The sequence below is a fragment of the Dunckerocampus dactyliophorus genome, chromosome 7 (assembly GCF_027744805.1).
Source record: "Dunckerocampus dactyliophorus isolate RoL2022-P2 chromosome 7, RoL_Ddac_1.1, whole genome shotgun sequence".
In the NCBI taxonomy this organism is placed as follows: Eukaryota; Metazoa; Chordata; class Actinopteri; order Syngnathiformes; family Syngnathidae; genus Dunckerocampus; species Dunckerocampus dactyliophorus.
In genome coordinates, this window is record NC_072825.1 from 18,457,764 (window position 1) to 18,480,807 (window position 23,044).

General features: G+C 39.7%; 2 protein-coding genes across 5 annotated transcripts in view; one reads left to right on the forward strand and one right to left on the reverse strand.

The window, feature by feature from the left end:
• LOC129185709 (doublecortin domain-containing protein 2-like) overlaps window positions 1–3,023 on the forward strand; it is a 28,110-nt gene extending 25,087 nt beyond the window's left edge. The window contains exons 8-9 of one of the 3 annotated variants that reach the window (XM_054783092.1): window positions 18–88; window positions 839–3,023. In XM_054783092.1, coding sequence (XP_054639067.1) covers window positions 18–88; window positions 839–1,834 — 1,067 coding nt within the window. In that variant the 3' untranslated portion in view covers window positions 1,835–3,023. The remainder of the gene's footprint in view (window positions 1–17; window positions 89–838) is intronic. The other 2 variants (XM_054783090.1, XM_054783093.1) reach the window with 2 other exon arrangements.
• Window positions 3,024–6,322: 3,299 nt separating this feature from the next.
• On the reverse strand, window positions 6,323–17,867 carry nrsn1 (neurensin 1). Of its 2 annotated transcripts, none has more exons than XM_054782975.1 (6): window positions 17,742–17,867; window positions 11,841–11,956; window positions 11,683–11,775; window positions 11,449–11,567; window positions 10,568–10,755; window positions 6,323–10,454 (listed from the first exon to the last, which is right to left on the reverse strand). In XM_054782975.1, the coding sequence occupies exons 2-6, from the start codon at window positions 11,937–11,939 to the stop codon at window positions 10,336–10,338; spliced, it is 618 nt and encodes a 205-aa protein (XP_054638950.1). In that variant the 5' UTR covers window positions 11,940–11,956; window positions 17,742–17,867; the 3' UTR covers window positions 6,323–10,335. The 2 variants fall into 2 exon arrangements, with proteins under 2 accessions (XP_054638950.1, XP_054638951.1); XM_054782976.1 differs by having other exon boundaries at window positions 11,841–11,959; window positions 17,742–17,864.
• Between the last annotated feature and the right edge of the window lie 5,177 nt (window positions 17,868–23,044).

A 23,044-nucleotide genomic window follows, 5' to 3' on the forward strand; every position in this document is an offset into this window, starting at 1 on the left:
TCTCTCTTTCTCCTCAGATGACTTAGATTCGAAGACTGATGGTGGAAATTGTGATCGGCAATCTCCTCAAGACCAGCCAGCTGAAGAGGTACAGTAGTATACCATAATAGTAGACCACAATATATGATTGAAGGGATGCTTGTGCAATACTGTCTGAAGGCATGTGTTGTTTTTGCAATAAACAGCTGATGTGCAGCCTTTCATCCAACATTTGAGCATGGCTGTAAAAAAAAATATTACTTTTATTTACATATGTTATAGTTTAATTACTCACACTTTTGGTTTGGTAATGGTAATGGTTTAATTCATCTTGAACATGCACACAAATTTCAGTAGAGCACATCACACAACACAATTCACAGTTCCGCATGTCCAAAAAGTACGCAAAGTTAACAGTGTGCTTGAACGCATCATCACATGAACAGTGCAGCGCTTAATTGAGCTGAAGTCTTCCAGACCACTGCTTGGCGAGTTGATTCTGAACTTCTCCAGATGATGCTGTAGAGTCGAGGTTTGGAGTTGTTTAGAAACGATGTATTCAAAGATAAAGTTTTCACTGTGTTTTTTGCTTTGCTGAATAATGGTAGACATCCACAATTCTGCATTGTTATATTGTGTTTTTGTATATTATGGATGGTTTGTATAGTTGTGACATGATATTGGTGGTATTAAGAGGTCGACTGGGTGTTCACTGAAGGCCCAGGTCTGAAATGCACTGCCCGCCGCTGCTAGTATCCATTTTATGTTTACTAGAGAATTATGTAACATAAGTATTTATTAGTAAACAACCCATAAATTATTAAGTGGCACAACAAGTTGTTGTGGTATTGTGTTGCAGGAACCTACATCAGGTGATACAAAATCATCAGCGGGCAATGATGAAAAGGCTGAAGAGGAGGAAGCCTCTGATGAAAATACCACTGACAAGGACACTTCCGTCAGTAAAGAAGAACAAGCAGATAAGGAGATGAATGGTCAGACAAAGGGAGACACAGAGGATGAAACTGGGGCAGCAAAGAGTGAATATGAGGAAGACGTCTCTGAAGAGCAGGCAGGGAAGAAAGAAGTGGAGGAGAATAAAGAGGCCTTGGATGAGAGTAAGGATGCCGTGCATGAGAGTAACGAGGCCTTAGATGACTGCAAGGATGACTTAGATGAGGACAAGGATTCCTTAGATGAGAGTACAGAGATTTCAGATGAGAATGAGGAGGCCCCAGATGAGAGAAATGAAATCTCAGATGAGAATAAGGAGGTTTTGGATGAGAGTAAGGAATCAGTTACACATGAGACTGAGGGGAAGACTGCAGATGTCAGTGAGGGGGCAGCAGATGAAAGTAAGGATTCAGATGACAGTCATGACGACAATGCAGAGAACAGTAAAAAGGAGTCTGCAGACGAGCAAAATGAGGAGGTTGCTGATGAAAATGAAGAGGTTGCTGATGAAAATAAGGAGGAGCTTGCAGATGAGCGTAAGGAGGAAGACACTAATGAGAAAAAGGAGGCGCATGCAGATGAGAGTAAGGAGGAAGACACTAATGAGAAAAAGGATGAGCTTGCAGATGAGAGTAAGGAGGAAGTCACCAATGAGAATAAAGAGCAAATCACAGATGAGAGTAAGGATGAGGTAGCAGATGGGGTTTCAGATGACGAGGTTGATGATGAGGTTACAAATAAGAGTAACGGTGAAAATAAGTCTCTTCCACCTTCTGAGGACCAAAATAATGAGTGTGACGAAAATATTAACGACAATACCAAAGATCACATTCATAAAGATGAAAGTGGTGAGGATCATAACGAGAACAAACAGCACAGTGACCAAGAAAAAAGTCAATAGCAGAAGAAGCAATAACGAGGAAATGGAGCCCTTCATTGGAAGACTAACATCTTAAAGATTCCACCTTAACTGGAGATAGAAGTGCGACTAACAAATGATGATGATGGTGGGATATACCGATAGTAATCTACATTTAATCAAACAATAAGGTAGAGAAGTAAGAAATAATCACAAATACAAGATTAGCTTAAGAATGGCATTCATATTTTATAGTCAGTTTTAAAAAAGAAGCATTAGATGGATAGGAACTCAATACTTGACCATAATGTTGCTTTAGCTTTGGATGGCTGACTGCTGAATGGTGATAAGATGTTTGGAAGACGTAATACAGGGGTCACCAACGTGGTGCCCGCGGGCACCAGGTAGCCCCCCACGACCACATGAGGTGCATTCTGAAACAGCTATGTATGTATTCTGAAACATAAAATGTGAGTTGTGGATACCAGCATTTTGTGAATGTTTTGGTAAAACAAGCATATTTGATCTGTTTGGGTTGAAATAAGGTATGAAAATCATTTCTACAAAAATGAGTAGCTCGTGGCCATTTTCATTTTCTAAAAGTAGCTCTCGCAAGAAAAAACGTTGGTGGCCCCTGACGTAATAGAAAAAATATATCTTGACAACCACTGACACTAATATAAAATCCTATGGGTTTTTTTTTTGATATTTGTTGATTGCAGAGAGTGCTTTCCTATTGATATAACATTTGGTGACATATTCACATTTTACATTTTCACTTGAAACTCAAGGAAACAATAGTTTCACTATACGACCTCACACTGTAAGCATTAAAATGTTCTGCATTACAATATGATAACATCTTCTTTGTAAAACTGTCTAACCACTGTGTGTACATGAATCTGTTGATGATGACATTAAATTATTCTTTGGTTCGGTTGATTGACTTGAGTATTCCTATGTATAAGTGTGTGTGTGTGTGTGTGTGTATGGGGGGGTATAAAACTGTGTATAAAACGAAGACATCCACAACATGAACTTCTAAGCACAAAATTAATACAAACCATTCAATATCAGTACAAGCCTGACATTTGTAATGGAAGATTGTACTGTTGATTTGGATGAATATGCTTCTGCTGTTACTGGCTACATTAGCACATGTATAGAGACTGTTACCACCACCAAGTATTACAGAAAATACCCTAACCAAAAACAGTGGATGAACTGTGATGTAAGGGCTAAGCTACGTGCTCGTTCGACTGCATTTGTCATGGGCACCGCTGATGACTACAAAAAGGCCAGATATGACCTGAGGAGGTCCATACGAGAGGCCAAAAGACAGTACAGACAGAAGCTGGAGGGCTACTATTCCACCTCAGACCCTCGGCGCATGTGGGCGGGGCTCCAGCACATCACAGACTATCGACAGCAGAGTAGCGTAGCCACGTCCAGCCAAACCACACTTCCTGATGAGTTGAATGAGTTCTACGCCCGCTTTGACACCCAAACTCCTGATGAGCAGAGAGGGTGGCTGAACCTGGGGAGCACACAGGACTCACCTCTCATGGTGACATCAGCTGATGTGCGCAGGGTTCTAAACAAAACAAACCCACGAAAAGCAGCAGGGCCAGACAACATCTCAGGACGTGCACTTCGGGTTTGCTCATCAGAGCTAGCTGATGTGCTTGCTGACATATTTAACCTGTCGCTTGCACAAGCATCTGTACCGACCTGCTTTAAGTCCACCACCATAGTGCCCGTACCCAAGAAGAGCAACGTGACCTGCTTGAATGACTATCGCCCTATAGCACTCACTCCTATTGTTATGAAGTGCTTTGAAAGAAAACACTAATGACCCACATCAAAAAGAGCATCCCGGCGGCAACTGTGGACCCTCTACAGTTTGCATATCGCCAGAACCGGTCCACGGATGATGCAGTCAACACTGCCATCCACACAGCCCTTTCTCACCTACAGGGCCAGGACACATATGTCAGAATGCTATTTATAGACTATAGCTCTGCTTTTAATACAGTCTGCCCCCACAAACTCACAAATAAGCTCCTCACACTTGGCCTGTCTCCCTCCCTCTGCAACTGGGTGTTTAACTTTCTAACAGGCAGGCCCCAGTCAGTCAGAGTCCACAACCGCACATCCAGCTCAAGAATTGTGAGCACTGGGACCCCACAGGGGTGTGTGCTGAGTCCGCTCCTCTACACGCTCCTCACCTACGATTGCGTGACCTCCCAGAACAACACCAGCATCATTAAATTTGCGGATGACACTACAGTCATCGGACTGATCACTGGTGGTGTTGAAACGTCATACAGAAGAGAGGTGGCGGACCTCATAGCTTGGTGTCGTGATAACAATCTCCTTCTCAATACAGATAAGACTAAAGAGATGATCATCGACCCAAGAACAAGGAAAAAGGAGCCGCATAGACCCCTGTTTATTGATGAGACTGAGGTGGAGAGGGTGAAAACCTTCAAGTTCCTTGGCACACACATCAGCGAGGACCTCACCTGGTCTCACAACACCCAACAAATTATGAAGACTGAGGAAATTTGCCATGTCCACCACAATCCTGAGTTGCTTCTACAGCTGCACTATCGAAAGTGTCCTTACCGCCTCCATCACTGTTTGGTACGGTAACTGTACAACACGTGATAGGAAGGCACTCCAGCGGGTGGTCAAGACCTCACAGAACATTGTTGGGGCAGCCCTCCCCTCACTGCAAGACATTTATAAATCTAGAGTCCTACGAAGAACACACAACCTCATCAAGGACAGCACACATCCACAACACTCATTATTCACACTCCTACCATCAGGCAGACGCTACAGGAGTTTGAAGTCCAGGACCACAAGGCTGGCAAACAGCTTTTACCCACAGGCCATCAGGCTTCTCAACGAAGCACTCACACATGGCGCACGCAACACACGCACACACTCATAGCACTTTATTTATTTATTTATTTATTTATTTATTTGTATTAATGTCTCTTCTGTTGTTGTTGCTTAATTTATTGGTATTTATGTTTCTTATGTTCTTATTCTTTCTTGTGTTTTCTTTCTTTTCTTGGGAGAATGAACAGAATAAGATTTTCATTGCATAGTATAACTGCCTGTTTTACCATGCATATGACAATAAAACTCTCTTGAATCTTGATAATGTCATGGTATGATGCGACAAATGTGCATATTAGATTATCATCACATCATACCTTTATGCATTCCCACACAGTATCAGCAATTGGGAACAAATATGAGTTGAAAGCCGAACGAGAAAAATACAGTATAAATTATACGGGCAGTTTTAGAGAACGCAACTATGGTGTATTCAGGGACCATCGAACAAAGTAGGAAGGGTCACTGCTCGCCGAAACCCGAAACATTAACTTGCAAAAACTTCCAAAATTGGTATGCATGTACATAAAATGTGATGTAGTTATTGACAAAATTATTTTTTAAGTGTCTTTTTTTGTTTTATTGCGCCTGAAAGTTTTCCACTGCCAGGTACCGGTGTGTGGGCATGGTCAAACAGCCCGGTGCTTGGGTACCCCTGTTGTAGAGGGTGAATCATTGTCAATCAGAAATGTAATTTTGCTAACATTTTGGCCAAGTGTCAGACAAATGCAACTTGACCGTATAATCAATGCAACCATTCATATTAAACATGTCAAACACATATTGTATTCCCTCATTGGACTGCATCACCAATGATCCATCCATCTACTGTATGTTCTATACCAGATTCCCTCCAGGGTTGTGGCCCAGTTGATGTCCGGCTAAAGGCAGACAATACCCTGGATGGGTCACCAGTCAATCACAGAGTACACACTGTACAGTACTGTACCGAGACAGACATTTACATTTGTCTTTCGTCCAAAGTCAGCCGGGATAGGCTCCTCCGTCCCTGTGACCCTGAACAGGATAAGTGGTAGAAAATTGTGATGGAAAGATGGTTGCCTTTTAATTCCATTGAAGAAAAACAAATTGGGGGGCTATCAGCTACCAGCTTACAATGAAATGTTATTAGATTCTATGTGGGTGATGGCCTCACTTTCTCTCGCCAGCAACTTTTCTTTTTAATTTGGCATCTGTGCAGTCTTGGTGCTTGTGAGTCATCATCTGTGTGTGTGTGTGTGTGTGTGTCTCCATGAGTCACTTCTGACTGCTCAAGGTGATAGTCCTGTGGGTGCTATTTCCGATTATGCCATCAATTTTGTCTTATCTAGTGTGGAGGTCCCTTTTAGCGTGTGCTTGGCTGAGTTAATGAGACCCCGAATAACACACTTATTATTCAATACCTCCCCTTCCTAAATGACCTTTCTGATGGATTGCAGTGAAGACTTGTAGACTAATGAAAGCTTGGCTATGCTGGAACATCATTTCAAGTTTGAGATAGTTTGTTCATCAGATTCATCAGAATATATTGCCAACAAATTAATGGAGTGTGAGAGTGGCAGTTTACGTGTACTGTATATGCACAATCTGCGGACAAAAGCTTGTAAAAAAAACACAGTGTTGGCCTGCAAATATTTCACTTTTATTATCTTTGAAAATAGACATACTGCATGATGGATATTTATATGCTGTTCTTAACTGCAGTTGTAATTTATGCATTTTACCTTTCCTATTGGAGAATGCACAGTTACAGTACATGATGAGACACACTGAAAGTCTAATTAAATTACAAGATTCAACCTGGAATAACATCTTTGTTGATAGTTACAGCAAAAATATGTTCAATGTAGAAATCAGCCTTTGGTCAATGAAAGTATAAATAAAAATGATACACAATTCACAGGATGGAACTACTAGTGAGCACATTTATTGATCACTCGCTAACTCTGGCTACAATGGGGAGGTGTTAGAACAACCTTTTTAACATCTTAGTGTGTGGTTTTGAACAGTAGAATAGCAGTTTATGCATGATTGGGTAACATTTAAAATATTGATTATTAGAATAGATACTGTCTATAGCTTTGTGTATGTGTGTGTGAAAACAAACAATATTGAATTTGGTGAGTGAAGGAGAAAGGGGGTCGTGACAGCGTGAATGTTAGTAAAAGGTCAACTTACATGAACATTGTCATTGCTAATGCAGGTTTGCTAAAGGGACCTGCACCAGTGATCCAAAAAAATGACATAAAGACAACTAAATGGCAACTGGAAAGCAACTTCTGTATTATTATTGTAAAGCAGCATTGCTCAAACCATTCTTACAATAGTGTCGTTCCCAACCACTCCCAGAAAACATACTGTGTATCTTGTTCTTCTTGCATCTTACCAACGTTACACAGTGGAACTACTGAGAATTAAGAGCACCTTTGGAGCCTCCAAATTCAAACACAATCTGTTAACAGACACTGTTTTGCTTGGAATTTTAAATATATTTGAAATGAGCAATGTAAAGCTTGATGTCACAGATTGTCGGAATTTTCTGTTTATCTGAATCTGTTAATCACACATTCATGTTTTATGAGTGTGTACAGTAACGATGCATGGGTGCTGACAGGCTTAAAGGCAAACCACTTTTTAAAAATTTTGCTCATCATCCACAATCCTCATGTGAGACATGAACACACGTCTTTGCCTTTTCTGTGCAATCTAAAGAGAGAAGCACATACACGTAATGGGAAGCACCTATTCCACCGATAAAGCCCTCTACAAAAAAATAAAACTCAAAAAAATGCAAACAATGTTCCATTTACATAACGTGACATGCATATTAACCAAGCTACAGCGACATTGCTATTGTAGGAGCTAACGTAGAAGAGCTACTTTTCTGACGTAGTGACACAGTGCCTCAGGCCACGACCGAGAGGTAAAATAAACAACTGGAGCTGCTGCATTGCATGTGAGTTTGGAAAAGTTAATGCTGGGCCTCACACGGGTATAGTAGAAGGTTCTGGCAACAAGCTGAAAAGTTGGTCAACTTTGAGATTCCACACGCTACCAACTAAACATCCGGACAGACTGAAGCAGTGGATACTGGCTCTCACATGGCTAGAAAGACTTGGCTAAATGCTTGTTTGCTCTCAGCATTTTTTTGCCTTAGGACTACAGTATGCTGAATTGACCAGCTCAATGCGGAGCACAAGTCTTGTGCTGAAAGATACAGCAATCCCATCAGTCGGTATCCCAGTAAGAGCGGACATTGTAAGTGACTGTTTTATTATGGTTTTATTTTGTCAATGAAACGTTTAGTCCCAGTGCTACATGCTAATGCTGTGAGAATGGCTTAGTCTTTCACCATAGCTGAATCTGCCGATCACCCAGCAACATTATTCTCCGCCTGCGGGGTGTAAAAGTAAAAAGTAGTAATTGGCGGCGGCTCTCACAAAGTCTGCCATCATTAGTGGTAGCAAACGCTCTCTCTATGTTGCTGTTGTTGACGAAAGGAGCGTTCGTTATGATGAGCTCTGTGAAATCAATGCGCTCAAGAAGGAAGCTCCGGTAATGCATAAAATGACCAAAATACGGCAAAATACTGTATTACTGTATATAAAACGATAAAATAGAGAGATTTTAATAGAGGGTTTTAGAAGCGGAATAGGTAATTTCCAATTACATTGCATTATTAGCTGCCTCGTGCTAGCAGTTTTTCAGTATTTACAATGCGCAGAAAACACAAAGACGTGTGCTCATGTCTCACATAAGGATTGTGGATGATGGGCAAAATAAAAAATAAGGTGAGGTTTTCATTAAAGCAAAGCATCCAATTAAACACCATACAACTGGTATTATGATAATAAAAGAATCATGATTGTACTGCACTGTTACTGTTACTCTGTTTTTTAGCCTGCAATAGAATTTGGGTTTTCTACCGTAGTGCTCCATGACTAACGTTTTTATTTTAGAACTGTGAAAAATATTCATGTTTTTTCAAACAACCTGTGTTCCTACGTGTCTGCAAACGTCAGGGGCAAAGGAAGATGCATAACGAAGTGTCATCCAATATAACTTTCAATATATTGCTTGGACTTACAAATCTAGTCAGAGGTTTTACTGAAGAAGACAAGGTGGAAGATAATGTGAGAATTGTAAGCATGCTGTTACGACTAATCCTGTCTAATTTGCTCCAGTGGTTCTCAATTATCTGACGCAAACCGGTGAGGCCAACATTTCCTTGTCTTTATATGTACAGTATACTGTATAATTCTGGTGACTTTACGAGTCAAAAGCCTGAATAGCCTTCTATATTGTGAAACTGTGACTGTTTGTCTTCAGTGCTTTGACCATTTTTAAAATGGAAGCTAATCATCAATAATAACTGCTGCTCCCCTCAAACACAATGTGACACCATTTAAAAGAAAAGTGTTAGCTTGTTCAGTAGCTGTGTTTTATTGATTTGTTCTTAGGTTGCTTTGTTTGTCGTTTTCTTTTTTGTGTGGGTAGTGCTTACAACCTCTCTGATGCATAAAGATGTCTGGCACACATGAAACTTCATTTTTTTTGTCTGCTCTAAACTTTGTAATCCTGATATTGAATTATGTCAAACATAGTGAGAAAAGTGACACTCTCATGTCATGTAAGGTGACCTTTTAGGTGATAACATCTCTGCATTTATGGACATATAGTATACAGTAGATCCCCACGTCTCTTTTTATGTTCCAGTGTCATAGATGCCAGCCAGCTGTGCAAGTGTACGTTAGTAAACATCACTACCACAGCCTTAAAACCAGAGCTGAATGTTGAGTTGACTGTCCAGGTTTTTAGCTCTGCGGTTAGCACTCTTGACTCCCATTCCAAAGGTGCTGTTTTCAAGCCCTGAGCTGGGCTGGCTGAAGCAGGTGGGTTACACCATGGCCACCAGCAAATGGCTAAAATATGCGTGTAATTCAGACACCCGTAAAAATGTCTATTTTTCACACACAGTTCGCTCCGCCTCCCCCTCCAAACCCTCCAGCTAGCTTGACGTTGACGTTCTCCTCCGATTCTGGATATGATGTTTTCAATAGGTGTGATTGTTGTAATTATTAGATCAGATTCAGCTCCAGAGCCCTCCCTCGGTTCTCATATTGCTCATACACTTATTAAATGCATTTTAAATTATTAGAGGTACTCACCACTAATGAATGATAATATAAGAGGATCGATGACCAGATGGAATTGGAGTCATGGTGTAGAAGTTATATATAAGTTCACTTTTGCACCTCACAGCAACTAAGAAGCGTTCAAGGACGCCGAACAAAATGTGATTGATATCTCAACACTTGATGAAAAACAATATCAGTGAAGTATAAAGACATACTCTAAACTTGTAAAAATTGGGGGCTTTTTAAGCAGTGGTACATGTATGCTGTACATCTTACCGATATTATCATGTAGGTATAAATTGTTACTGACCTAGTTTTTTTTAAAACGACCTATTTTCTGAAAAAAAATCAATAACATTTTTTTGGACCAAAGATCCACAAATTTGCAGCGCCATGAATGCTCAATGTCGAATGTGTGGGGATCCACTGTACACTCACCCATAGTCGGTATCCCATTACGGTACTCAACATATACACAGTATTTGCATCCCCCATTCAGCCAGACTGCTGTCGAGTCTCTGTTTTGGGGGTTACCGGCTGGATGTTCTGGACTTTGGAAAGTGTAACTGGCACCTTTCCTTCCCCGGGAGTCGGTGCTCTCATTATGGGTGTCCCTGTGACAAAATCATAGGTGTGGTGCTTGATAGTCATGCAAAACAGTGGAAGAAATTGATCGCACATACATTTTTAACAGTAGTGCGTCTTTTGGTGAAGAATTCAACCTTACCAACTGTTGAATGCAAATCAGCCAGCCTTTCCTTAAACTTTTGTTGCAGATATAATTCCTCTTTGGAGTAGCTTTTGGCAAACGCAGACAACAGGAAACCGACAGCCATTGACGTGCCTCCCACACAGAAGAGTACAGCCCCAGTCAGTTTGCAAACATCCAGTGCACGGTTGAAACTGACTGCCTGGCTGTTGAAGAAAGAGATAGGTGTCTTATTTGCATTGTACGGCAAAATGGCATTATGTTGACTCCATAGCTGAAGGTAACTGGAGTAACTAAGGATGATGAAGTGGAGTAGCTCAAGATCTTGCAATCATGTTAGAACCTTGTTTGAGTCTTAGTAGATTAGCAGAATTGATAACATTTTGATCAAAACATCTCAAGTCTCAGGTTTATCAATGAAGGGATCCTCCTCGACATCCACCCATTATGACACATGGGTTGCTCTGACAATCTCTATCATCCATGTCATGACCTTCTGCCTGGTGACCAAGTGGAGATACACAGACAACAGGGACTTGATACCAAAAGAGGCCAGTCTTAGTCTCAAGTCACTAGTCAAATGTCCAGGATTTGCATCCATAAAGTTAGGCCGAAAACACCGAGACTCTTGGGCTGGATTTACACTACATGGCTCATGTGACAAGATTCATTGTAATGCACTCACGTGGCACAGTTTAGATATGGGTCATGCAAGGATAAAGGGTAAAAAATATATATAAAATATATAAAAAACATACATATATAAATATAAATACAAATAAAATCAGATGGTAGTCAGGTATCGTTTAACGGTGCACAATCTTGTCTCGGAGCCACTATAACTCCAATGTCCAAATACTTTTTATACGGCAGTTCCCTCGGGCATGTTTGTCAGGTACCTGTCCACAAAAAGGAGATCATCTTCACCAAATGCTTCAATCCTAGCCGGAGTAGCATAGCCCACTACGATGACAATCAGGCCAGCAAACAAGATCACAGTGCCAAACGCGAGACAGACCTGAGGTAGGAAAAATAATGAAAGATTTTTAAATATTTGTTGGTATTATTTTGTTTTAAATGTCATGATACCAACATATACGTTTCTGATTGAGCTTACTAAAGGTTAACCTCACCTTCCAGAGTAAAGAGCTCCACCTGCTAGGTGATCTCTGAATCTGAAAATCTTCATCACGTTCCCAGATGGAGGCTGTGCACTCCTCATAAAACTGGATAATAAAGACACTATCATTCATTCATATTCTTTGAGTAAAGGTTTATGGCTTTGTTCTACCTGGTGTAGGTAGGAGCGGACACCATACTGCTGGTAGTTCCCGCTGACTTGGGCTTGCTCACCATACTCAGACCCACAGATCTCTGAGCAAGACGCCATCCTTCACATCTGTCTGCCTGCTTGAGCAAACACAGATAGTAATGCATGACTGAAGACACTCACGCAGATTTGCACTCTTTGCATGATAAGCGTCCTCATCTATGCATCAGAAAACACATTTACCCCCCTCCCCCCACTCACCAACCAAACGTTATGCAACAGACGGTACATATGCAAGCTGTATGTAAATTCCGGTGTATAAGCTGCTACATTCTTAAACTTTGAATCCTGCGCCTTATACAGCGGTGCAGCTAATTTATGGCTAAATTCTAATCTTGTGACATCTCCTTTTCTTCTGAACTACTACTGATTGTTTGAATACTGTGCCGCTTGTGAGTCAGTGAGGAAATGGTAGCTCTTTCTATGGCAGGAGCCAAACATGAGCCATCGGTAAACTCAGAACGAGTTTGTCAAACCACTTGAAATTGCAGGAGGTCATTATATATAACAGTATAACAACATAACAGTTTTGACTCATGGTGTCATCTAACTGAGAAGAACACTAAATTCATCACACAGCAACATAACACTCCAAAAGTATACTTCAGAAATATAAAAACATGTACCAATACAAGTTTAAAATGAAAAAAAAACATGTTAAAGTTTTTCATGTGGCATTGCATCTGAGCAACGCATTCATTGGGGCGCTCCAGTGACGTCAGCCTACCTCTGGCCTCTGTGCTCTGGGTTCTTATGGCTCCCTCTAGTGGACAGAGGCAGCATTGCAGCACCATCCATCTATGTTACTTGTCCTCCAATGAACTGCTCTTTTGGCAGTAATGCATTCTGGGTAGATGTTAAAATAGCTGCTGTTTGTTATTTTAAACTCGTATTGGTACATGTAATGTATATTTCCTAGGTGCCTTTTCAGTGTTAAGTAGCTGTGTGATGAGTTTAATGTTGTCAGACTGTTATATAGAGTAATGACCTACAATTTCCAATTGGCTGACAAGCTCAGGAGTTTTTTCATAGCTCATGACTGTCTCCTGTCAAATAAAGAGCTGCCTGGTCCTCACGGACTCGTGTGCGCCACAATATGTCATTTTATGACGTGGACAGGTGCGGCTTATGCACCGGTGTGGCTTATATATGAAGAAATCTGTTTTTTCCTCTAAATTTAGTGGGTGCAGCTTATACACTGATGTGACTTATACACCGGAATTCACGGTATATTGAATATTATTGATGTTTTCGATTGTTGAGAAATAACCCCTAAAATATTATACTCGTTCGATGCACTGTTCATGCACTGTTGTCAGGTAAGTTCTGACTTGCATTTTTCTATTCATTTATTTTACACATACAACATTTAACTCTACTATGGACAGAAGTAGTCAGTCAGAGGTTGGACTACATTCACTAGATTAGATTCTGTGGGAAAATTTGGTGTCTTCCTGGAAATGACATAGTAAAGGTCATGTTAGTTGAATACTTTGAATGGGGACACAGTTTACTGTTTGTTCATCAACAAAACATTGTTATTGTCTTTGTGTAAGTAAAGTTGTTACCAGAGATGATATGGCTCAGGTGCTAGTGTCGGTGTCTTGCAAATAGAATATTGCAAGGTTGAGCCCCCCCCCGAGTCCCTTTAAACCACTTCAAGTACCCTTGAAGAAGAAGGATGGCAGTAGCTGAATTTGTAAAGACAGGCATGGGACTCACTATGACTCAAATAGGACTGGTTGATGGAGTACCTTTAAGCAAAACACTGACCACCCACCTGCTTTAAGGAGCTGTACAGTGCCCTCACTTTGACACCTCAGGGTGATTTCCCCTTGATAGTTTTCCCCCTGAAGTACAGTAGTACCTTTGTGGAGACTGAGTGTGGAAGTAGAGGGGATTATCTTTATTTTTTTTTTCTTCAAGAACTGAACATAAAAATAAAGTTCACATTAACACTACTGGGTAGTCTTTTCCTCTGCAACCTCAGTGTATTTCATGACTCACTGCCTCGCTACATTTGAGCGTAATGATGTTATATGCTTTTGTCAGCTTGCACAAAATGTCATCTGCTATCTCCGTTCAACTATAACTGAATTAAATCAAGTAACAAAACAGAAGGGGCAATAAAATATGGTGTGGAAATATGGAAATAGTTTTTCTTGGTCATTACTCATCGGTTTCATGGTGTCACTTTATTGTAACATTTTGCTAGACTCACAGAATACAATTTCATACTAGAAAAAAATATGTCCGGTTAGAGGCAGAAAGTGATTGAAGCAAATGGGGGATGGTTACTAAGCATGTTTGTCTAATTTGAATCAAGTATGGCAAAAAAAGGACACAGGGTATGGTGGAGGTCTGGATGGGCCCTTCTTGTGTTATTAGTCATCCGAAACATATGAGCAAAAACTGTGTTCAATAAATTGCTATATAAGACAAACCTAACGGCAGTTTGGTTGTATCGCTCCATATTTGTGTCCTGTTTTAAGCATTGTGTAGATTGGATTTGACCAAAGTGGTGGACAAAAAGAACGTTTACATGAATTAGGATTGTCAGGTGTCAATCACAAGCAATAAAACATCCATCGCTGATCTATTTTGTAAGAATTTATTGATACAGTTTAAATGTCATGCCTTTCCCGCCATCAGTATTGCACCCATAAACTTGATTTAAATTTTTCAATATTTGATGGCACAGTATTAATCACTGATACAAGTCACATTTAGCCCTGTCTTGATAAATTAGAGCTGACTCCAAATTCTAGGAAAGCTGCATCAGTACATCACTGACTGTGCGGAAGTGTAGCAATGACAAGCTTTTCACTAAATGAGCAAACTCTGTGTTTGGATTACAATGAGGTCCTAGTACAAAAAAAATAAATTCACCATTAAAACTAGGAACATAGTTTCTTCCAGACCATTAATCACATTAGTGCTTCATTTGTCCCTGTACCTGAGAACTGTGAACATAGCCAGATGCAAGACACTCTGTACCAGTGTTTGCATATTTATTGCCTTTAAATATTGATGACCCACTCTAGACAAATTCAACTCCATAATATAAATAATAATAAACTCTGAATAAAATAACTGGCCTTCATGGCTGTCACTCACTGCTGTTGATATTCACATACATTTCCGTGGAGCGTACACACACACAAAAGCTGTCTCTGAGAGGCAATCAACAATTTGTCCATCAGTCATGTTTTTGTTATGATGCACTATACATTCACTGATGGCTAATGTTAGTAGCTAAACATTGCCAAATCGCTATCATTAGCTGACAACAAACGCCGAGTTTGTGTGTTACGTTGGCGTAGCTTTCAGACTCAAAAGCAGTAAGAGGTGGGATATAATGTTTGCTGTACCTTTGAGTGTTGGTGGCCTTTTGGCAGCTGAAGGAACCTGCTGCATACAGTCCTTTTAGCTTAAACCAGTGTAACTGTATAAGTAAAAAACACCATTCTTTTCCTTGAGTCAATGCTAAGAGTGGTTGGATCGATCCAGAATATCAATAGTATCAATACCAACGGTGGTACCAGGATTGGCTTGATACTTTTGTGATGAGATCAATATTTTTCAGTTCTCTTCGGTTTATTTCCACAAATATATGTGTTTTTCTCTGTTGTTCATATTGTTACATTGTTGATCTTATTATATTGTTTATAAACTCAGGGAATAAATTCTTAAGGCTTCGGGGGCAAAAAGCCAACGGATCTGAATGAAAGTAGTTCAAATCTTAGTTTAGTTGTCTTTAGTTGCTATGTACTCTTGACTCTATTTTACTGAAACAATTGCAAACAATTGTATGTCATATATTACATATTGTATATTTAATTGATATTTTTACATAGTCAGAGCTGGGTTCAAATCACCGTTGAACATCTCTGTGTGGAGTTAGCATGTTCTCCCCGTGCGCACGTGGGTTTCTTTCGGGTACTCCGGTTTCCTCTCACATTCCAAAAACATGCATCTTAGGTTAAAATGGCAACTCTAAATTGTCCATAGGTGTGAATGTGAGTGTGAATGGTTGTTTGTCTATATGTGTCCTGCGATCAGTTGCCAACCAGTCCAGGGTGTACCCCGCATCTAGCTCAAAGTTAGCTAGGATAGGCTCCAGTACACCTCCGCGATCCTAATAAGCGCCAGCACAGAAAATTAATGAATGTTACTCAGTCTTATATTGTTTTATTTGTATAGAGTAATCCCTCGTTTATCATGGTTATTTGGTTCCAAACCCGACCATGATAAGTGAATTTCCACAAGGTAAGATTCCTTATTTATCAATCGTAAAAAAAATAATCATGGTTAGAGCATAGAAAACCTGTTTACGACCTTCTAAATATGTTTTTTTTTTATATTGTTAGAACATTCTAGACATAATATAACACCCTTATAGTCACCTTTACACTCATATTAACTAATAAAGCAGACATACTCAGAGAAAATAAACCATTTAAGACATAAATAAGACTCATGCTCCTGAGTGTTGCAATAAACGTGTTCCAGATGTGTGGAGGACAGGAAGTGACCTCGGGGGTTCAGAATTGAGTTTTAGCTGGAGTGGATTACAACCGCAACAGTAGCCCGTGTTATTATTATGATAATTATTATTGTTATTATTATTGTTCATGTTGGGAGATCATTCAAACCTGCAGTAAAAGCCTGTTGTTCGGTTGACCAAGTCTGATGCTTGTGTGCCTCATCGAACATTACCATAGCATTACTGACACCTTGTGACCAGTGTAGAATACTACATCACATCTTTGAATGCATATTCTGAATAGTTTATTTGTCCTTTAGTTCATTTAGCCATTTTTATGGTTGAGAATGATTAATTTAGGCAAAAAATACATACAATTTGCTTAAATATGCAAACTTTTCACCAATAATAGGCCACATTCAACCATAAAACCAGGATGATTTAGTAATAAATATATTTTTGAAAAAACGTGATAAAGTGAAGCTGCGAAATTCAAGCCACGATGTGGCGAGGGACGACTGTATTGTTAAATTGTTCAAATAAATTAACACATAAATCATCCCATTATTACCTTATCCCGAATAAACCATTATAACTGAACATTTACATCTTTGTTACTATATTGTATTTATTTAAGCACCTCAGTGTTTTCCAACTTGCCAAACTTGGATAATGATCAATCTCCACACAAATGTTTTCTTTACACAACAATTATGGACTAGTAATAGACAAGGATTAATTGAGCTCTGGTTCTTCCTACTCCTTTTCGGACATGGTGGATTATGCCAGGGTAAAAATGTGATGTCCCTAAATGCAACTTTGTTAAGCATGTTTAAAACAATTAAACCATTACCTTTATTCTCCCTAATACTCTTGGTAGTTACAGTACTAAAGGCAGTCGTTGGGAGCTGGCCTTGGTGCTGAACGCCATGACAACCCCAGATGAAAACATGCCTACGTCACATATGACGCTCATCTGAGAACATATCTCATGCATGCGTGCTTCCCAACCCCACATGAGACATAAATAGACACACAGCACGTTCATCAATTCATTTACTATAATTGCATTTGCGTGACATCCTGGCCGAATTGCAATCCACGTTCACAGAACGAGCACCAGGAAGACAGACGTAGATTAAGTATATATCGTTTCTTTTGGTTTGTGTATCTCATGATTAAATTTAATTGGCAACGTGACAACACACACACAAATCTAATGCAAAACTGCTTCCGACATTGCCCCTACCCACCATAAACGTTATTACAATATGTGAGAGACGTCATTTTTACACCATGGCGACGAGAGTAATAGTCAAATGAGCTTTGTTGTTGCATCAAAATTAATATTTTGAAAAACTGCAACCGAAATTTACCTGTCATTAGCAGCTCGGAGAGTGATCACTCGCTCCTGCTTGCTCAGCCGGCTCCCATCACTCTGAAGTCACCTCTCTCTCCCTCTCTCTCCCTTCTCTGTCTGTGTGGTTGATTCAGAGTCTCTCGTCTACTGCGCATGTGCGAGCTCCATGACAACATGATGATTCAGAGCTATATATATATGTGTATGTATATATATATATATAATTAACCAGGCAATAACTGGATAGGACTGGCAGGGACACTCATTCAAGATTCAACAAACCTATGCATGATTAAGAGAGATACATAGATACGTAAAGAGATGGAATAATATAATACAAATGTTTCAGTTGTTATATTCTAAATATGAATTCAATGCAACTGCATTCAATGCACTCCCAGCAACATTTACATCATGTACTCGGGTCTTTTTTTATTTAATCCTCATTTTCCAGGAATCTGCTGCACTTCAAGGACTACTTTTTAGCATGCCTTAAGTGGCTTTTTTTGTCATTAATTCAATAGTCATCCATGCCAAAGTCTTATCATGAATGACATTAATTATTGTCATGCAAGCAGTCCAGAATGGCCTCATGCTTTCTTAGCTCAGTATTAGAATGAATGTGTTTTTTTTTTCCTTTTTAAGTATGAAAGTGGTTAAATGTAAAAAAAAAACGAAAAAGTGAAAGTAACGCATGAGAAAATGGGGACCCCAGCAATCAATGGGAAATGCAGTGCCCGGCCAAAAAAAAGTATCTCAACATTTAATCTCAACATTTATTTATTAGTGGAATATATGCTTTACACTGTGTGCACAATTATTAGGCAATTTGCATTATTGATTATTAGTTTTATTATTTAACATTAACAGTGCTCTTGGTCAATCCAAAATGTTAATAAACCTCAAACTTGAATATTTAAGGAAGTGAAAGTGAGGTTTTGGCTTTTGTTGAGAATATTTCTGTGTGCACAATTATTAGGCAACTCAAAGAAAAACAAAAATATTCCCATCTCACTATTTTATTTTCATTTTCTTAAGTCAGAATGATAAACGAACAACACGAATTTTACAAATAAATATTTCTGACATTTCCATAAACAAAACAGTGACTAATATAGCCACCCTCATTTTCAGTAACACGGAAAAGCCTTCCATCCAGTCTGTCAGTTTCTTGATCATTTGACCATCAACTTTTTGTGCAGCAACAACCAAAGCCTCCCAAACACTGTCCACAGAGGTGTACCTTTTTTATTCACTATAAATCTTACCTTTAAGGGCCCAGAAGTACTCAATATAGGGTTGAGGTCAGGTGAGCAAAGAGGTCATGTCACTATTTTTAACACCTTTTTAAGACCTTTACTAGCTAGCCACGCAGTGGAGTACTTGTATACATGAGATAGAGCATTGTCCTGCATAAAAGCCATGGTCTTCTTGAAGGATGCAGACTTTTTCCTGGACCACTGTCTGAAAAAAGTGGCAGTAGGTTTGGAAATTGAGTTTGAGTCCATCTTCAACCTGAAAAGGCCCAACAAGATCATCTTTTAATCACTGCAGCCCTTATCAGTAGCCCACCTCCACCTTGTTGGCGTCTCAGCTGGGGTGGAGCTCTCTGCTTATTGCTGATGCAGCCATGGGCCCATCCTTCAAGAGTCACTCTCATCTCATCAGTCCATAAAACTTTTGGAAAATCTGTCGTCAGATATGTCTTGGCCATGTCATAGTCTTTTAACTTGTGTGTCTTGTTCAGCGGTGGTCAGGTTTCAGCATTTCTTAACTTGGCCATGTCTGTGAGCACTGAACACCATGTACCGTACTTCTGGACACTCCAGGTAAATTACAGTTCTGGAAAATGACAGCACTAGAGGATAATGGGGGGCCACACGGTTAGCATGTTGGCCACACAGTCAGGAGATTTTGAAGATCTGGGTTCGAATCTCCGTTCGGCATCTCTGTGTGGAGTTTGCATGTTCTCCCCGTGCGTGCGTGGATTTTTTCCAGGTGCTCCGGTTTCCTCCAAAAACATGCATGTTAGGTCAATTGGCGACTGTACTTTGTCCATAGGTATGAATGTGAGTGTGAATGATTGTTTGTCTATATGTGTCCTGCGATTGGCTGGCGACCAGTCCAGGGTGTACCCCGCATCTCGCCCGAAGTCAGCTGGGATAGGCTCCAGCATACCCGTGACCCAAGTGAGGATAAGAGGCATAGAAGATGGATGGATGGAGGATAATGGGTTCCTGGGAGCTTCATGTTTGATTTTACTAAAATCTTTGGCAGTTAATTTGCATGTTTTTCTCTCGACACGCTTCTTGGATCCTTTTGTGCACTTGAAACAAAACATTTAATGGTTTTGTGGTCACGTCCTAATATATTGGCAATTTGGCAGATTCAAGACTGCTGCATCCCTATGAAAGATGTTTTACAGTTCTTGACTTTTCAGAGTCTGTTAAATCTCTTCTCTGGCCTATTTGGCCAGAGGAAAAAAAGCTGCCTAATAATTATGCACACCTAAAAAAGGGTGTTGATCTCCTAAAGCCACACTCTCCCTCAGTACACACATGCACATCACCTGGTATGCGTAAACCCACTAGGTATTCAGTTTATTCAGTTTGGGGTTGGAAAATACGCATAACAATGAGAATATGGTCAAATACTTACTTGCCTGATAATTGTGCTGTTATTCCACTGTGGAGGCACTCGTTTCATTTCTCCAGCTCATTGATTCATTCATTCAAACCAGGAACACAATGATTATGTATGTATGTCAGGGATGTCCAACCTTTCACATTACTAGAGATTGTACTTTGATTAGATGAAATCAGGCAAGGGCCACTTGTGTTTTATGTTTTTGAATTGCAACTTTCTCTTTTTTCTCATTAGCCTAGGTCGAACAAACAAACCAAAGGTACTGTAATAGAATGTCACATTCCCATGTGTCTGTCGACAAATCTCTATTTCACATAATTTCCCCAAGCAAGAAATCAAATTTATACGGTCTTTTAAAAGATGACATAGTTTGACCTCATTAATTGGAGCGACATGGCTCGGCTCGTAGAGTGGTCATCTCCCAACATGAAGGTTGCTGGTTCGATCCTCCGTACTCTGACTTGTGACCTTGTTGAAGTATCCTTGGGCAAGATACTGAACACCCAGTTGCTCCTGATGCTGCGACATCAGTAGGTAAATGTTGTCACAGTGTCAAAGTGCTTTGAGTACCTTGAAGGTAGAAAAGTGCTATACAAGTGAAATTCCATTTACTTTTACCATTTAAATTACCATTACCATTTGTATTGGATTTAAATGTCAGGAATCACCACCTTCAGGAGACAGGTAAGCACAAGCATATGAGAAAGACTGGTTCAAAAAACATGGCTTGTACGGCATTTGTTTTATTGTTTGCCTATACGTCATTTACCATTTGTCTGTTTTAAAACATAGAATCATAACTGTATTACGTGTATAGTAGTGTGTTATTTACCGTCATGTGAAAAAAACAATTATTTCACATCATGTTAGGCTGATGCTGATTGCATTATTGCATTATTACCTTATTGTGCTTTATCACACCACTAGGACACTTGACTCCCAGGAGTTGGTCATTCTTCTTTCCCAGAATCCTCAAAACTATGTTAGATATCAACACATTCTATATTCCAGAACTGTTTTTAAATTTCCTTTTTGGATTAAGCTCTGAGTTAAGTGCTGACTCAGGCTTGTCATAAATTATGCCCCTTAATCTGATTATACTGCAGCCTGTGTTTACATTCATATCCTGTTGCTGTTGTTTTACAACACATCATCTTCTCTCTCTCTGTCACTGAGGAGCAGTCAATTTCTAAACCAGTCTTATTGCATTTCATCCCCTGCACTTCCTATTAACTGTTCACTACTACTAACCACTACTAACTATCCATTGTGGCAGACTACTTTTTCCAATGTGTCTTCCTGTTGAAGAGGAGTTTTCTCCTGACGCTGTTGCTTAGTGATTGCTCATAGGGAATTTGAGTCACTTTGTTTGCCTGCCTGGTGGCAATCTTTGGGGGAGAGATGGAAGGACATTGTTATAAGCAGACAATAGGAGATGCCGCAAACCTCCTAAGAGGTGTGAAAGAAGTCAGCTATGAAAAGGCCCTCACTAAACAGAGGAGAAGGTTTGCGCCATCACTTGCCATCTGTTTATAACATTTTCATATCTCTCCCCCAACAACTGTCTCTTTTAGTGGCCACTAAAGAATTGTTTTGCCGCTAGGCAAGCGAACGATTGTTATGCAGGGGGTCATTCACCAGCCACGTCGGGCCACAATAATAAAAACAATCCTATTGTGACCACCCACAGGGGACACACCCATCAGGGACATAGCAGTGACAGGCAGTCAGAAGAGACAGGTGAGGCGTCATGATAAAAACTATGATTCATGATGAATAATGATAACATAAAATAAATATTAATGTGTCTACTGAACTGTATGTACATGTATTTTCTGTATATTTGCTCTCTTGTTTGCATTTTTTAAAAGTAAAAATCACTGAATTTGCACATTTCCTGATCAAATACAAAGAAGAAACCTAAGGTGAGGCTGCCGCCATCGTCTCTTCTTGGTTTAGTGAGCAAACCCTGCCTATGGTCTGAGTGCACTCATTGAGTGCACTGAGTTGGATCATGGCGCTTGCCAGTTACTGTTTATCAGCATGTCGCCAATAATATAATGTTGCAGAAACATTTATTATACACCATGACTTTCCAGACACTGAGTAATGTCTTTAATGTAAGTGTGACATCAGTATTCTTCCTAACTTGACAATAAAATACATAGGAATATTATACAAGAGCCAACTGGAAAGCAGCAAGTCAAATGCAAGATATTTTTATGTTCTACTGAATGACTTAAGTTGACTGGCAAGACGGAGGTTTATATAGCCAAGCTCACCAGGGGTGATCAGAGTTTTTCAGTTAATAATAACATTTAATACATTTCATTTTATAAATGGGACAATTTGAAGATTGTTTTTAACCAAAGTGAACTTTTTCTTAGTATCCTATTAATGAGCAACCTGTATTAAAACCTAAAAAAAAAATCCAAAGGAGTCAGTGCCTCACCAGTCATTAACTTCACCACACATCGGTGTAAAGTAGAGTTAGTTTAACAATTAGTTCATTACTATGTAGTTGGAGTTTGCAGCGTCTCGAACTGTACTGCATCATACTGTGAACTATTTCTAATATTTTGCTCCACACTAACTAAAATGTCACAATCTAAAGCTCCCCTGTTTACTTTTTTATCATTTAATTTTTTACCTATAATTAGAGATGTTCTCACA

Bases quoted from the DNA above. Each gene is read 5' to 3' on its own strand.
- nrsn1 (XM_054782975.1), bottom strand. From the start codon at position 11,939: ATGGCGTCTTGCTCAGAGATCTGTGGGTCTGAGTATGGTGAGCAAGCC. The intron at 11,776-11,840 runs GTAGAACAAAGC...TTTATTATCCAG, and splicing joins TCCGCTCCTACCTACACCAG to TTTTATGAGGAGTGCACAGC. The intron at 11,568-11,682 runs GTGAGGTTAACC...TTCCTACCTCAG, and splicing joins GGAGCTCTTTACTCTGGAAG to GTCTGTCTCGCGTTTGGCAC.